This window comes from Pristis pectinata, chromosome 38, assembly GCF_009764475.1.
Source record: "Pristis pectinata isolate sPriPec2 chromosome 38, sPriPec2.1.pri, whole genome shotgun sequence".
NCBI classification, from domain to species: Eukaryota; Metazoa; Chordata; class Chondrichthyes; order Rhinopristiformes; family Pristidae; genus Pristis; species Pristis pectinata.
The window spans coordinates 5,410,981-5,425,601 of record NC_067441.1 but is presented as its reverse complement, the minus strand read 5'-3'; the positions used below and the strand labels follow the sequence as shown (position 1 = coordinate 5,425,601).

The following is a 14,621-nucleotide window of genomic DNA, read 5'->3' as shown; positions in this document are numbered from 1 at the left end:
ACCGGCACTTCCGGCGCGATAAACGCCTCACGCACCGTCTCCTGCGGCGCGGAGAATTCACGTCATCCAAGGGCCCCGCCCCCTTGAGCTCCATTCATAAATTCCCGTGCAGGAGGCGCGTTCAACGTGACTGTTGTATTCACTGTAATCTAGGAGTATGCGGCAATGCACCTTCCCCAAAATTTCAGGTGAGCAGTAGGTTCAAAGCATTGCAAAAGGAGGAAAGTTATCCTATAAAAGGAAAAGTCTCAGAATGGTTTATTATCACATAGACTAGGGTGCAATGAAATTCCTTGTTCACCTCCAAAGCCAGTAAACTATTTCTGATCCCTGCCCTGGTGGAGCTCATTCAGACACAGCAAGCTCCCACAAACAGGGGCGTGACGACGGCCCGACAAAAGATACCAGTTGAGGGATAAATTTTGGTCGTAGAAAGAATCTCCCTCCTCTTCAAAATACTGGCTGTAGGATCTTTTGTTCTTAGCTAAACAGAAAGAAATATTTCTCCACGTCGACTAATGCATTAAATAAGGAGACACTATCACGTCAGTGGCAGAGTGGTCCCTAACCAGTGGATATGGAATCAAAGGGGGAGTTGAGGAGAATATGTTCACACACAGCGAGTTTCTGTAATCTGGAACGCACTGCCTGAAAAGATGGTGGAAGCAGATTCAACAGGATCTTTGAAAAGAGGATTGGACAAATATTTCAGGTAGGAAAAAATGGCAAGGTCATGGGAAAAGAGCAGGGAGTGTGTGGGACTAATTCACCAAAGAAGCAACACTGGTCCAAGAGGCTTAACTGCCTCCTATCCAATAATTTAATGATTCTAATAGAAGATAACCACACACAGTCCAGCCTTCCTTTGGATCACCAAGGGCCAGCTATGAAACTAGATCGTTCCAATTTTGTTTTAAAAATGCTTTGTAATTAGTCTTTTAAAAAATTTGTAAATCTCACTTTTTCTGATGTTGGTGAGTCTGTGGGAGGTGATGATAGTAGCAGCTTTTATTTCCAAGTCATTAGCACCGTGATCTCAGATGTGTGCTTCATAATAGTTTTCATTGCTGTACAGAGTTTCACCTGACAAATGAGCAGCTGTAATGAGAATTTGGAATTCACTTCCTCAATTCAAGTCTAGTTTATAGTCATATGCACAAGTACGGTGAGGTACAGGTACAATGAAAAACTTGCAGCAGCATCACAGATTCAGACAACACAGAGAACATGAATTATGCATTAATTTTACAAGACAGTGAAGAAAATGACTCTGCAAAACAAGACATTAGTGCAAAAACACAATTAGAAACAAGTCCATAGTAGCACAAGCGGTTGTCCATAGTGTTCCATTGCTGAGGTAGGATTACAGTTATGCAAGAACCTCTCAGTGCATTTGAGACACATAACAGAGATTCCATAACTGTGTGATATGAATATAAGGACTGGAAGTAGGTGTAGGCCATTCAGCCCCTGACTCTCTTCCACTATTCAATAAGGCCATGGCCTATTGTGTACTTCAGTATCATCTTCCAGTGCTCTCCCTATATCTCTTGATTACCTAAAAATCTATTGTTCTCTGTTTATTAACCATGTATTAGGAAAAACTGAGCCTCCACTTCCCCCCTGGATAGAATTACAATGATTCACAACCATCTGGATGAAGACATTTCTTTTCCTGTCCTAAATAACCAGCCACTTATTTCAAGATTATAGCCCTTGGTTCCACGTACCCCAGCTGTGTATCCCACTCTTGCTTGATCCAGGAGGATCTGATTTCAAATCCCACTATAGAGGCAGCCACTATAATGTAGTATAGTCCAAAATACAATGCAGTACCTGGGAAGTTCTGCAGTGTCAGAGGAGCTGTCTTTTGGGTGAGATGATAGGCTCTCAAGTGGATATCAAAGATCCCATGGCCACCATGTCAAGGAAGAGTGGGGATTTTTCTTCACTGTCCTGACCAGTATTTATCTCTCAATCAAAATCACTAAAACTGATGATCTGGTTGTTATCATTTTTCTATATCTGAGAGCGTACTCTGCAGAATTGGCTGCATTGCCTACATTCCATCAGTGGCCACACTTCATTGCATGAGGTGAATTGGGCGTCTTTGGCTGGGACAAGCTTGAGTCCCCAGGTGCCCTACTCCTGCTACGACTTTCTCGTGCTGTTGTGTATGTGAAAGGTCACAAGTCCGGATCATTGTCTGGTGTATTTAAAAGGAAGTTAGTTTACAACATATGGGAGAAAGGGTTAGAAAGATCTATAGACGGGGGTGACACGAAGGCAAGATATGGTTTGAGCGTAAGATGTACAATGATACGCACTAATTTGGCTGAAGGGCTTATCATATTTGTGTGAGGCTATCTTGCAATAAAATATATTGAATAAAATCACAGCGGAATTTTAATTTGGAGGGAGGGCAGAAGCAGCTTGAATGTTGTTGGACTCTTCACTCGTCCAAGCAAGTGAAGATGATTCCATCACACTCGTAAAGTGTGCCTTGTAAAGTTCTGGGGGAAACAGGTGGTGAGACTTTTGTTACAGAATATGCAGACACATACTTGCTGCCACGGTATTTTTGTGACTGGTGCAGTTGAGTTTCTGATCAGTGGTGACTCGACAGGATGTGGATCATGGGAGAGTTGGTGATGGTCATGCCATTGATGGCCAAGAATAAGTAATTAGACTCGTTTTAGAGATTGCTGTTGCCTAACGCTATTTATCAACCAATGTGTAAATATTGTCTTAGGATAGATTGCTTTCTTTTGATGGATTACAAATTGATTGATTTGAATATTGAGCAATCATCAGCCAAAACTGCTTCTTCTGACCTCATGGAAGGAAGATCATTGATGAAGCAGCTGTAGATAGTTGAGGCTAGGAGACTCCCCTAAGGAACTTCTGAACAGATGTCCTAGGACTGGGATTACTGATCTCCAAAAACACAACCATCTTCCTTTGTAAGTGTTGTTACTCCACTATTGTAGTGTTTTCTCCTTTCTCCAAAATCAATAGGTTCAAGAAGTCCATCTCTACCAAACTGTCTGGGACAATACAAACACCCAGTCCCCAAGAGTAAGTTTATTTGTGTGCTACATAGTAACAATTGAGTTGGGAAATTCATTCCTTCAGGACTCAGCCACCTCATTTCATGTATTGATAATTGAAGTCGTGAAATTCTGTGCCCTTGTTACTCTTAATGTTTTTGTCTAAATGATGTTCAATGTGTTGGAATGCTGAGTGATAACAGTAATCAGGAGGTGTTTTCCCTGTTAAGAAATTAATGGGATGTGGAGCCCCAGGACCACTCCCTCCTGCCCATACACCATTATACTACCACCCCTGGCAGCTCTGTCGACCAGTGGAACAAGATGTGTACAGGGATGGAGGAGAATGGCACATTATAAATACAATAGTGTTAACTTGCTACTTGACTTTATGATTTAGACACCATTCCCCAAGGGTTCATGAGGAGGATTGCACAAGGTCAGCTGGGCTGGGATCGACCTTGACATCGACCAAGGCACTGGATACAAACATTGCAAGTAGTTAACATAGAACACTACAGCACAGTACAGGCCCTTCAGCCTACAATGTTGTGCCGACATTTTATCCTGCTCTAAGATCTATCTCACTCTTCCCTCCCACATAGCCCTCCATTTCTCTATCATTCATGTGTCTATCTAAGAGTCTCTTAAATGTCCCTAATGTATCTGCTCCCACAACTTCTGCTGGCAGTGCGTTCCATGCACCCACCACTCTCTGTGGGGGGGAAAAAAATACTTACCCCTGATATCCCCCTTATATCTTCCCCCAATCACCTTAAAATTATGTCCCCTCATGTTAGCCATTGTCGCCCTGGGAAAAAGTCTCTCTCCACTTGATCTATGCCTTTTATCATCTTGTACACCTCTATCAAGTCACCTCTCATTCTCCTTCTCTCCAAAGAGAAAAGCCCCAGCTCACTCAGCCTATCATGCTCATGCAGTTTTATTCTTATGGCACTTTAATACAAGTTAATGATTTGTTGTGGTTCTGGAATCACGTGTGGACCAGACTGCACAAGAACAACCAACTCCTCCTTAAGTACATTAGCAAACCAGATGGGTTTTAAAGACAATCTGATAAGTTTCCTGATCAGTACTGCTGGCACTTGCTATTCTAATTCCATATTCATTTAATACTAAGTGACCTTGATGAGATTTAAACTCTTATTTGTGGATCAGTAGTCTTGAATGCTAGTCCAATAACTTGCCTATTAAGCTACCTAATGCTTGTTAGAGTCCTCTAATTATCACAGTCCTTTAAAGCTGAACTAAAGTTCCAGTTATATCAAATAATTTGCTGTGGTTGTGATTTGAGTTATGCAACTGTAATTTCCTGGAGCCTTGGTGAGTTTGCCCAGGGATTTCCTCAAATTAGTCACATAATATTCCCCTTGGAAGGTAGATATGTTTAAGGCCAAATGATCTGTAGTCAAGGTCAGAATGGTGCTTGATCACCCAATAGACTTGCTTCCCTTCTCATATGTTTACAATCAAATTATTAGTACAACTCAAATATTAAAAAATGACAAAAAAACACACTGAAAAGTGCAGGAGTATGTTATAAATAAATCCCAGCTGTGGAATTTCAGTTCTGGCAGCTAAAACACCTCTAAAGGGAGAAGAAAGGAGTCTTGAGTAATGAGTATGTACTGCTAAGGAAATTGTTCACCCTAGGTCATTGTCTAAATTAAAATCTGTGGTGGAGGATCAACAAACCACCTCCAATGGGTCAATAGCATTCCCATCTCTGAGTCCGTTACTATCAACAGCCAGGGGTGAAACACCACTGAGCAGAAGTTCAAATGGACTAGCCACATAAACGAAGCATCCACAACAGTAGGCTAGAGCAGGTGATTCATTTTCTGACTCCCCAAGGTCTTGCCAGCAGCTGTTGGGCACAAGTCAAGAATGTAATAGAATATCATACCCTCTCCCCCAACTCGCTTGATTGGTATCCCACCCTATACATTCATTCCCTCTGCCAGCCATACACCATGGCTGTTGGAGCAACCATCTGCACATTACAATGCAGTTTCCCAATTAGGGTACTTCACTTCACTCCACCCCCCACACGCAACCTATAATTTTTATCACCCAGAAGAACAAGGGCAACTGGTGCCTGGGAATGCCACAATGCCACCACCTACAAATTCCCCTCTGGACTAGGAAATAGATCAACAGTCCCTCATTGTCATAGGTTCTGAACTCCCTACTAAAGAGCTCTGCAGGAACATCTTCACCACAGAGGGCAGTGGTTCAAGAAACCTGCATGCAATTATCTTTTCAAGAACTGATAGGGATGGACAATTAATGCTGACTTTCTAGTGACACTATGTCTTATAAAATAACAAAAGAGAATGGAAGAGGTATGGGGTGTACTGTATGGCAAAGTGTCTCAGATAGAAAACAGGCTGAATCCTGGACTTTCCTTTACAACGGATTGATTTCATAAAGACTGTATTGTTCTTCATTCAACTGTGCTTGTGCAAGAACAGCAGCTTATGTTATTAAATAATTGTATACAGTATCAGTCATTGTACTGTATCTGCTGCTCCTGTGGTACTTGACCCAAGCCAGAATGCATGTTGCAGAATCAGACAGGGGAGGATACATGATATCCAGCTATTTAATCTCTCCACATCACCCAAGGGAATGCACAGTTTAGTCTGGAAAGATCTTTAAAAAAACATTTCCAGTTACACAGAAACAACTTTATTCTCCAATTTCTCTTATTATGCACCTGGCAAAATTTGTTTGAATTTCTTCAGCTTTGCATTACACGTGTTGAATCCTGCTGCTATTAACACAGGTTTCTTTCATGGTTGATTTGACAGCCTCAAAGATTCATTCACCACAACCCATTGGGTAAAAATCATTGAGTCCATTCAGATAAGTTGCAGACTTCCTGAAGCCACAAGTAGTCCTCCTGAACACAACAGAACATGAAAGTATGAATGTCATTGCCCAGGGAGATAATTTACAATCTCCAAAACATGAACTGGAGACACTTAATTGACTGGTTGACCTTAAGTGTGTTCAACCTGAATCTAATGTGGTTAAGAGAAGTTAGTTTTATTTCTCCATATAAGATCTCCACACCTGATAGTTATCAACATTGTAACAGACCAATTTACCTAATTTACCCATCCAACACACTTCAACGATGTTTATCAGGATCAAGGTCTCCAAATGTATCCCAGATAAGTCCACCGAGGACTTACTCCTTCCATGAAACCAAAAAAGAGACATTGGGTTGCAGCCAGCATCAATTCTACTTTAAGGCCCCTGACAGCATTTTATAAATAAGAATATCAATGTTACTATCTGAAATGCAGAAAAATGTGCTTTTCCCCCAGATGGATCATCGTTTCCTTTTGTCAAGCTTCTCATTCCCACTTGTTCCGTTAAGGTATAATGTTCTCTGCAGATGTGTTCCACCTGTGAAAAGATTTCCTCATCAGCTAAGGAAGAGACATATTCCCACAGCTTACAGTTACACTGCCTTAGCATGCCTAAATTTAGAATTGTTGTCTTGGCCTTTCTCCCCAGCATTCCCCTTACTTGACCTTTTATAGTTATCTTCCCAATGATGGCTAAATTAAGCCATGCTCATTTTATTGGTTTTTCAAGTCCCAATATTGTAATATTTCATAAAGAGTAGCAAGATTATTTTTATAAACCTGCTACTGTCTGCACTACTATCGTTTTGGTCTCCAGTCCTAAGCTATGGAATTCTTTCCCTAAATTTCTCCACATCTTTACTCAATCTCCTCCTCAACACCCACTGCTTTGAGCAAGTCATCCATCCTAATATCTCTGTGGTGTAGAGTGAAATGTTATCAGTTTCTGTTTGACATTATGCTTGTTTCATTACAAAAGAGGCATCAAGTAAATGCAAGTTGTATTGTTATTGGTAGGAAAGGAGGCAGCTTTCTCCACTTGGTTCCAACTCAAAGCTGGTGCTTCAATGGGCAGACTGGTTCTTGCTGGATAATCTTCAGTAAAGATTCTGTTCTAAGCTACACGATTTTTGCCTACCAGTGTTTACAAGAACAGGTCTGAGGCTGGGTTATTATGCAGTAAGTGATTCACCTCCTGATGTCCCAATGCCTTTTTACACCATTGCCAAGCACAGGTCCAGAGTGTGTTGAAACACTCTTCTCTTGCCTGGATGAGTACAGCTCCAACACCACACAACAGTTATGCATCATGGCTTTGATGCTTCTCATCTATAAAATGCAGTAACAGTTGCTCGTCAAAGCTACTCCAAACGCACTCCCTAACTTGTATCTTCTATCACCAAGCATGACCGGGGCTGCATGCACAGGGGAACACCACCATCTGCATTTTTACCCTCCAAGTCACACGCCATCCTTGTCCATTAAATATAGCATCATTTCCTCATTGTTGTTGGTTTAAATTCTGGAATTTCTCAACCACAGCTCTGCAGGGCAGCTTCAGCACAGTTTGCAACAGTTTAACGCGGTAGTTTACCATCAGCTTCCCAAGGACATTTAGAGATGAACAATAAATGCTGGCCTTGCCAGCAACACTCCATCCCACAAATAAATTACAATAAATACATTCCTACAGTTGCCCTATCTACTCGGTGTTGATTGACCTTGAATCTTTGCTAAGGCTTTGTTTCTTGCTCTCAAGATTTGGCTGGCAATGGTGAAGTTAGTTCTCATTGCCTCAAGACATTGTGCCTTTGCAGACCTACCGTCACAACCAGACACCTATGGAGGTCAAGCATAGACAACAAACAACAGGAGGGATGGGATGTTCCATTTTCTCCAGAATACCACTATTTGGGTTTCTACAACAATCTGACAGATTTCAAGATCATTTTTCTTGGAGTGTGCTACAAATTACTGAAACTATTAGATTGATTTTCACCATTTATCATGAAGGGATTAGAACTCAGCCTCTGGGTTGCTTGTCTAGAAATGTGACCAACCTTTCATTAGGAATTTCTGACGGTGTCATTGACCAGAAACATCAACTCTTGTTTCTCCCTCCCTGCTCGACCAATCAAACATTTACAGCAATTTCAGGTTTTATGTCAGATTTCCAGCATTTTGCTTTTGTACTATAAATGTGACTTTGGATTTCTGTAAACGATGAATATACTAGAAAGGCACTAGACAGGTGCTAGAGTATAGTCTATTTGTTCTATGCTCTTTCCTATCTTTACTTCCGTTGCTGTCATTAGAACTGAACATCATTGGGACATTATAATGTCCTGCTGATAATCACTCATCTTTTGCTGGTGGCTAAAGGTAACCTTATACCCTTTTTGAAATTACATTAAGATAATTTGGACTGTCATTGTTATAGATGATTACAAACCTGATCTTCAATTGTTATTTTATGGTCCTGTTGCTGAGTGCTCGTTTTACTGCACTGCCCATCAGATGTTGATCTTGTTGGACCAGTTGCTGAGACTTGTGTATCTGTTTTCAACAAGGAGACATGGTCTGTGCTAACATGTTCTATCCTTGGCTGGTGGACAGCTCCATTCATTGTTTTTTTGGAAGGACTATGGCACTGATTCACACAGGGATCTGTTTTGTTCATTTCCGGTTGTCTTTTCCTGGTGCCTGTTCTTTGTTCAAAACTGACTGTGGTTTCTGGAGTCACATATATATTACTGTGACAAAGAATGTCCCCATCCACCGATACAAGTGATGAATCTGCACAACACAAATTAGGTACTTTATTCAAGATCTTTCATGCAAATAGCATAATATCAAGTCTCCCAGAAATATTGCAAAGCAGTTCAAATACATAACCACATTTGTACATCATTGAATCTTTGCAATTTCCCTGAGACACGTTAATCAAAACAGACATGAAGAGTATTAATCCACTTCCATATCTCAAGTCCTGCTGCAAGGAGTATCTGGCCTCATGCAAGTCCATGCATAATGGTCAAATTCCTGCTTTGTGTTTAACATCACTGCACTGGTCTTCAGTCACCTTAATTACACTGACACTCCTTCCACATTTAGTGAAGTAAGGGTGGCAGGGAGGAGTTTTGGATTAGGTTGAATTTATGGTGGATAGACGTTGAGAAGGTAGCCAGGAGACCACTGGGGTAATTGAATGGGGCAAACAGCAAAACTGTGGATCAGGGTTTCAACATCAGATGAGGCAGAGGTGGAAACAGGCAGTCTTGCTGACAGCTCAGGGTCAAATAAGACATGGTGGTAACAAACAGTCTACGTGAGACAGTTGCTGGAGGGAGAGGTGAAATGGTGGTGAGCAGAGTTTGAACTGAGAGCCACATTTAATGGCTCTGGTGTTTAACAGCAGAAAATTTTGACCCATCTGGAGCTAGATGCTAGACAAATAATCTGACATAAGGGGATTGGAAGAGGCTATAGTGAGGTTGAGCTCTGGTATTGACAGTTTACGTGAAACATAGTCTCATGCCTTTGGCTGATTTCACCAAGAAACAGCAGGTAGATGAGAATTAAGAGAAGGGCAAAGAAAGACCTTTGGCTGCCTAGGAGATTACAATACAGTGGTGTGGAAAACTTCAGCAGGACAGGCTATGATTGTCTGGAGGTTAAGGCAGTCCCACCCAGCTGATATGGAAAAGTATGTTTGTAATGACAGGGATGGAAACACAATTTGTGGGAAAGATGGGCAAGAACATGTTCAAGGACTTTAGCAAGAAATTGGAGATTAGAAATGGCGCAGTAGTTTGACAAAGTGCTCAACTTGGGGTGTTTGGATGGTGGGTATATTTGAGGATGAGTTGAAGGTGAAGACGATAACATGAGGTTTGAAAGGAGGGGGAGCAAAGATGAGGCAGGGAACAATTTTCATAATCAGCCAGAATGGGAACAGCAAATGACGTTGGATGGTGAACAGTTTCATGGAAATTGGGGTCAAAGAGCAGGTGGCGTTTTTCCCGAAGATACACGGAGAGAGAAAGGGGAAATAGGAGACAAACTTGCTAGTTCATGCCTTCCATGGGATGGAGAAACCTTTAGGCAAATTTAATTTGGTGAGCCAAGGCAATGGAGGGAGGGAGCAGAGGGAACTGAAAGGTTGGTTTTGATGTTAGTGACAAGGAAGTCCATGAGTTACATGCAGTTGTAATGTAAGTAGGAATCTGATTGCAATTTTGAGCAATAAATGGATACCCACAGTCCGTCTAATTGTACCGGGGGTCAAGTGTTCAGACCAGGATAGCGGGAGGCACTGCAGAAAAGGGCAAATAAGATCTTTAAAAAGTGTTTTTTTTTGGCATGGTTAGAAAAGACTTCTCCGAGCCAACAATAAAACTTCCAGCCTACTGAGGGCACTGGTTCCCAGTCTCCTCCCATTCCAGACTGCAAATGGCTAATATAGGAAGCAACCAACATCCAGTCCTCCTACAACCACTGAGCTAGAGCAGAGCTCCCTCCCTCTTGGTGCCCACAACTCACTGACTGAATATAAGTGAGACCCAGGCTCCATAATGTCTCATGGTGGTAGCAATGGGCTATAGTATGGTATGGTCACAGGTATGGTGACCCACTAATTAGGTGTTTCTGATGTGTTTTCCTGTCTTAGGAAGCTGCCACAAACTTAGAAACATTGAACAGATGACAAACACATCCTCACAAATGGGAAAGGAAAAGCATGCTGGAATATCACTTCTTCACCTCTCCCCACCTTGGCCTACAGACTACCGCTGAATACTTTATACTACCTGTGTACACCAGGACATTCACCCAAACCCTCTGCTAAGTCCCTAGCCTGTATTCGTGGCTGGGGAAGATGTTGGCATTAAAAGAGTTATAAAGTGGGAAATGGGACATAGAAGCAAAAATATCAACTTTATCTGGAACATACATTGCAGGTTGTTCATCTAAGGTCTACACATCAGTGGTGTTTTCTGAGCTGATGCAGAGTTATGGAGGTGAGAGATCTGATCAACATAAACTTTATGGAAGAAAAACACATTTTGGAGAGGTGTAGATGGGGTAGGAGAGGTTTGGGCACAGATTAGATCAAACAGATTAGCCTTGTACCTGAGACAGAGCCTTCAAGCTCTGAATAAATCCTCGGCAAGTGCTCTGTCTTGCACAGGTTCTCCTGACTGGTTTCAGGAATAGCTGACTCACTGCTACACTCTGCACGGCCACCATCTTCTGAATAAACCTTAAATTAAATGGCAACCATGTTAATCCAGTGCAGCTGGATATAGTAATTTATATGTCTTTTATGTCTTGCACTGTATTGCTGCCACAAAACAACAAATTTCATGACGTATGTCAGTGATAATGAACCTCATTCTGATTCTCAGCTAGACTCCCTAAGCATGCATCAAAGTCAACCTTCATGGCCAAAGCAAAATTGATTGACTTTATGTGGAATAATTGATGTCTAATCACTTAAATTCTGAGGGATATAAAGTGAAGTAAAGAGGAATTGAATGAATTGCATACATAATCCTGTAGGAAGTGGGTGGCTTTTTCAAGACTATGAATTATCCTTTCAGTTTGTTCACATAACAGATATGAGTCCGTATCATAGTGGACTGGCATAGCCAGATCATAAGGATTATGAACTGTGGAAAAGTTATCATATTAAAGACAATGAAGAAGCAAACCTGCAAAACAGAACTGATTTACTCAGTTGTAATCAACTCTCAAATTACTGAAGTACATAAAAACAGCAAAAGCTGGAAATAATCAACAGGTTAGGCAGCATCTGTGGAGAGAGAAATGAGTTTAATATTTCAGGTTGATGACAACCTTCACTCTTCAACAGAACAAAAGGCGATCCCCAGAGATGTTAACTTTGTTTCTTCCTCCAAAGATGCTGCCTGACATGCTGAGAGTTACTGGCCTTATCTATTTTTATTTCAGATTTCCAGCATCTGCAGGCATTTTGCTTTTGGATTTAGGAACATACTTGCTTTACATTGCAGACTCTACTTGAGAGAAATCTATTCTGCATAATGTTTTGTAACAAACTCTGAAGTGAAATCTTCATTTCTTCTGTGTGCGAGACCTAAGACAAAAAACACGTATTTTGTAAATTGAATTACATCTATAATCATTTCAGCTTTAAAATTTCCAAGCAAGCTCGTTGGTGAAATATGGCTGAAACAAAGGGTATAATGGCATACTTTATTTAAGCTCCAATATCTTGCTGTACTGAGAGTACTTAATTTCAAATGCAGTGCTATGGGAAAACCACTAAATAGAAAGTCAAAAGAGGAAATATAGACAAGAAATAGCAGAAGTAGTCGGTGACCAGTGGTGTACCTCAGGGATCTGTTCTGGGACCCTTACTCTTTGTGATTTTTATAAACGACCTGGATGAGGAAGTGGAGGGATGGGTTAGTAAGTTTGCAGATAACACAAAGGTTGGAGGTGTTGTGGATAGTATGGAGGGCTGTCAGAGGTTACAGCGGGACATAAGATAGGATGCAAAGCTGGGCTGAGAAGTGGCAGATGGAGTTCAACCCAGATGAGTGTGAAGTGGTTCATTTTGGTAGGTCATATATGATGGCAGAGTATAGTATTAATGGTAGGACTCTTGGCAGTGTGATCAGAGGGATCTTGGGGTCCGAGTCCGGAGGATGCTCAAAACAGCTGCACAGGTTGACTCTGTGGTTAAGAAGGCATATGGTGTATTGTCCTTCATCCATCGTGGAATTGAATTTAGGAGCTGAGAGATAATGTTGCAGCTATATAGGACCCTGGTCAGACCCCACTTAGAGTACTGTGCTCAGTTCTGGTCATCTCACTACAGGAAGGATGTGGAAGCCATAGAAAGGGTGCAGAGGAGATTTACAAGGATGCTGCCTGCATTGCGGAGCATGCTTTATGAAAGCAGCTTGAGGTAATTCGGCCTTTTCTCTTTGGAGCGATGGAGGATGAGGGGGACCTGATAGAGGTATATAAGATGATAAGAGGCATTGATCCTGTAGATAGTCAGAGGCTTTTTCCCAGGTCTGGAATGGTTGCCACAAGAAGACAACGGTTTAAGGTGCTAGGGAGTAGGTATAGAGGAGATGTCAGGGGTAAGTTTTTTAACTCAGAGAGTGGTGAGTGTGTGGAATGGGCTACTGGCAATGGTGGTGGAGGCGGATACGATAGGGTCTTTTAAGAGACTTTTGGATAGGTACATGGAGCTGAGAAAAATAGAGGGCTATGGGTAAACCTAGTAATTTCTAAGGTAGGGACATGTTTGGCACAGCTTTGTGGGCCGAAGGGCCTGAATTGTGCTGTAGGTTTTCTATGTTCTAATCCACACAGTACTTTGATCCTCCACCGTTCAAAAGAATCACAGCTGATTTTCTTCCTCACTCCACTTTTCCAATCCCTAGATTACAACTGTAATCAATCTTCACTCAAATGACTGAAAATCCAAATCTAGATAGAGAATTTTAAGGATTCGCTACCACGAGTGAAGAAATTTATCAATTCACCCCTTAGCTTGACCCTCCTCTGGTTCTAAACTCTCAGCCACTCAGTACCTATCCTGTCAACCCTCTTCAGAATCATCAGCAGCATTTCAGTACCTCAACCAAGTGGCCAAAAGAGATTCCCCACAAATTAATGCATTATGGAAGCATGTGTGCACTTTCCAATGAAAATCACTTGTGGGAAACCTAGGCAACTCCCCTTTTTTTTAAAAGAGTGATGTTAGTGGTTGCTGAATCCACTGTTGCTTAGACTGAGTGCACCTAGCATAGCATTGACCATGGGATTACTACATAATATCAGTTCCCATTAAAACCATGCCAAGAACTGAAACCAGAATATGTCTGGTCTATGTCTGGTGCTGAACTGAAAAGTGTTGTTACATACTGACCCACTAGGGGTAATTTTTTAAAGAGAAGACTAGGCTGGCACAGTGGTACAGCTAATAGAGCCACTGCCTCACAGTGCCAGAGACCTGAGTTCAATACTGATTTCAGCTGCTGTCTGTATGGAGTTTGCATGTTATTCCTGTGACTGAGTGGGTTTCCTCCAGGTGCCCTGGTTTCCTCCCACATTTCAAAAATGTGCAAGTTGGTTTGTTAATTCGCCACTAAATTGTCCTTAGTGTGTAGGTGAGCAGTAGAATTGGTGGGGGGGAGGGGGGAGGTTTGATGGGCATGTGGGGTGAATAAAGAGAACGAAGGATTAATGTAAATAGGTGGTTAATGGTCAGCATGGACTCAGTGGGCTGAAGGGCCTATTTCTGTGCTGTTATCTTTCAATGACTTTTCGATGGTACAAAACTTTCATACAGCAACAAAGTTGAGCTAAGTCTCAAGAAATTCAGCATTCTTTGACAACCGGTAGAATCCTGTGCCCAACTACTCATCACAAAGAAAAAAGCTAAGGCAGGTGCTGCCACTGCAGACAGCCAGAGACCTCAAGCTGAAGCCCACAGGCAAATGAGAAAGCAGACTGTGCTCCAACCCCCATCTGGTGAATGGAGCTGTAGCTGCTGAAGGAAAAGTTGCAGCTCTTGTATTGGTTCTCTCAACACTGATGGACTGAACTAGTTCTGTCTGCTCTCACCTGTCAATATATTGGTTGTCCCATGGAGTGACAGTGTGGTGCCCTC

At 41.8% G+C, this 14,621-nt stretch overlaps 1 protein-coding gene across 2 annotated transcripts in view; it reads left to right on the top strand.

The window, feature by feature from the left end:
* Nucleotides 1-83: 83 nt before the first annotated feature.
* Nucleotides 84-14,621, top strand: part of LOC127586995 (acylphosphatase-2-like) — a 79,704-nt gene continuing 65,166 nt past the window's right edge. Inside the window, exon 1 of one of the 2 annotated variants that reach the window (XM_052045071.1) lies at nt 84-188. In XM_052045071.1, coding sequence (XP_051901031.1) covers nt 158-188 — 31 coding nt within the window. In that variant the 5' untranslated portion in view covers nt 84-157. Of the gene's footprint in view, nt 189-589; nt 713-14,621 lie in introns of those variants that run through there. The other variant, XM_052045076.1, reaches the window with a different exon arrangement.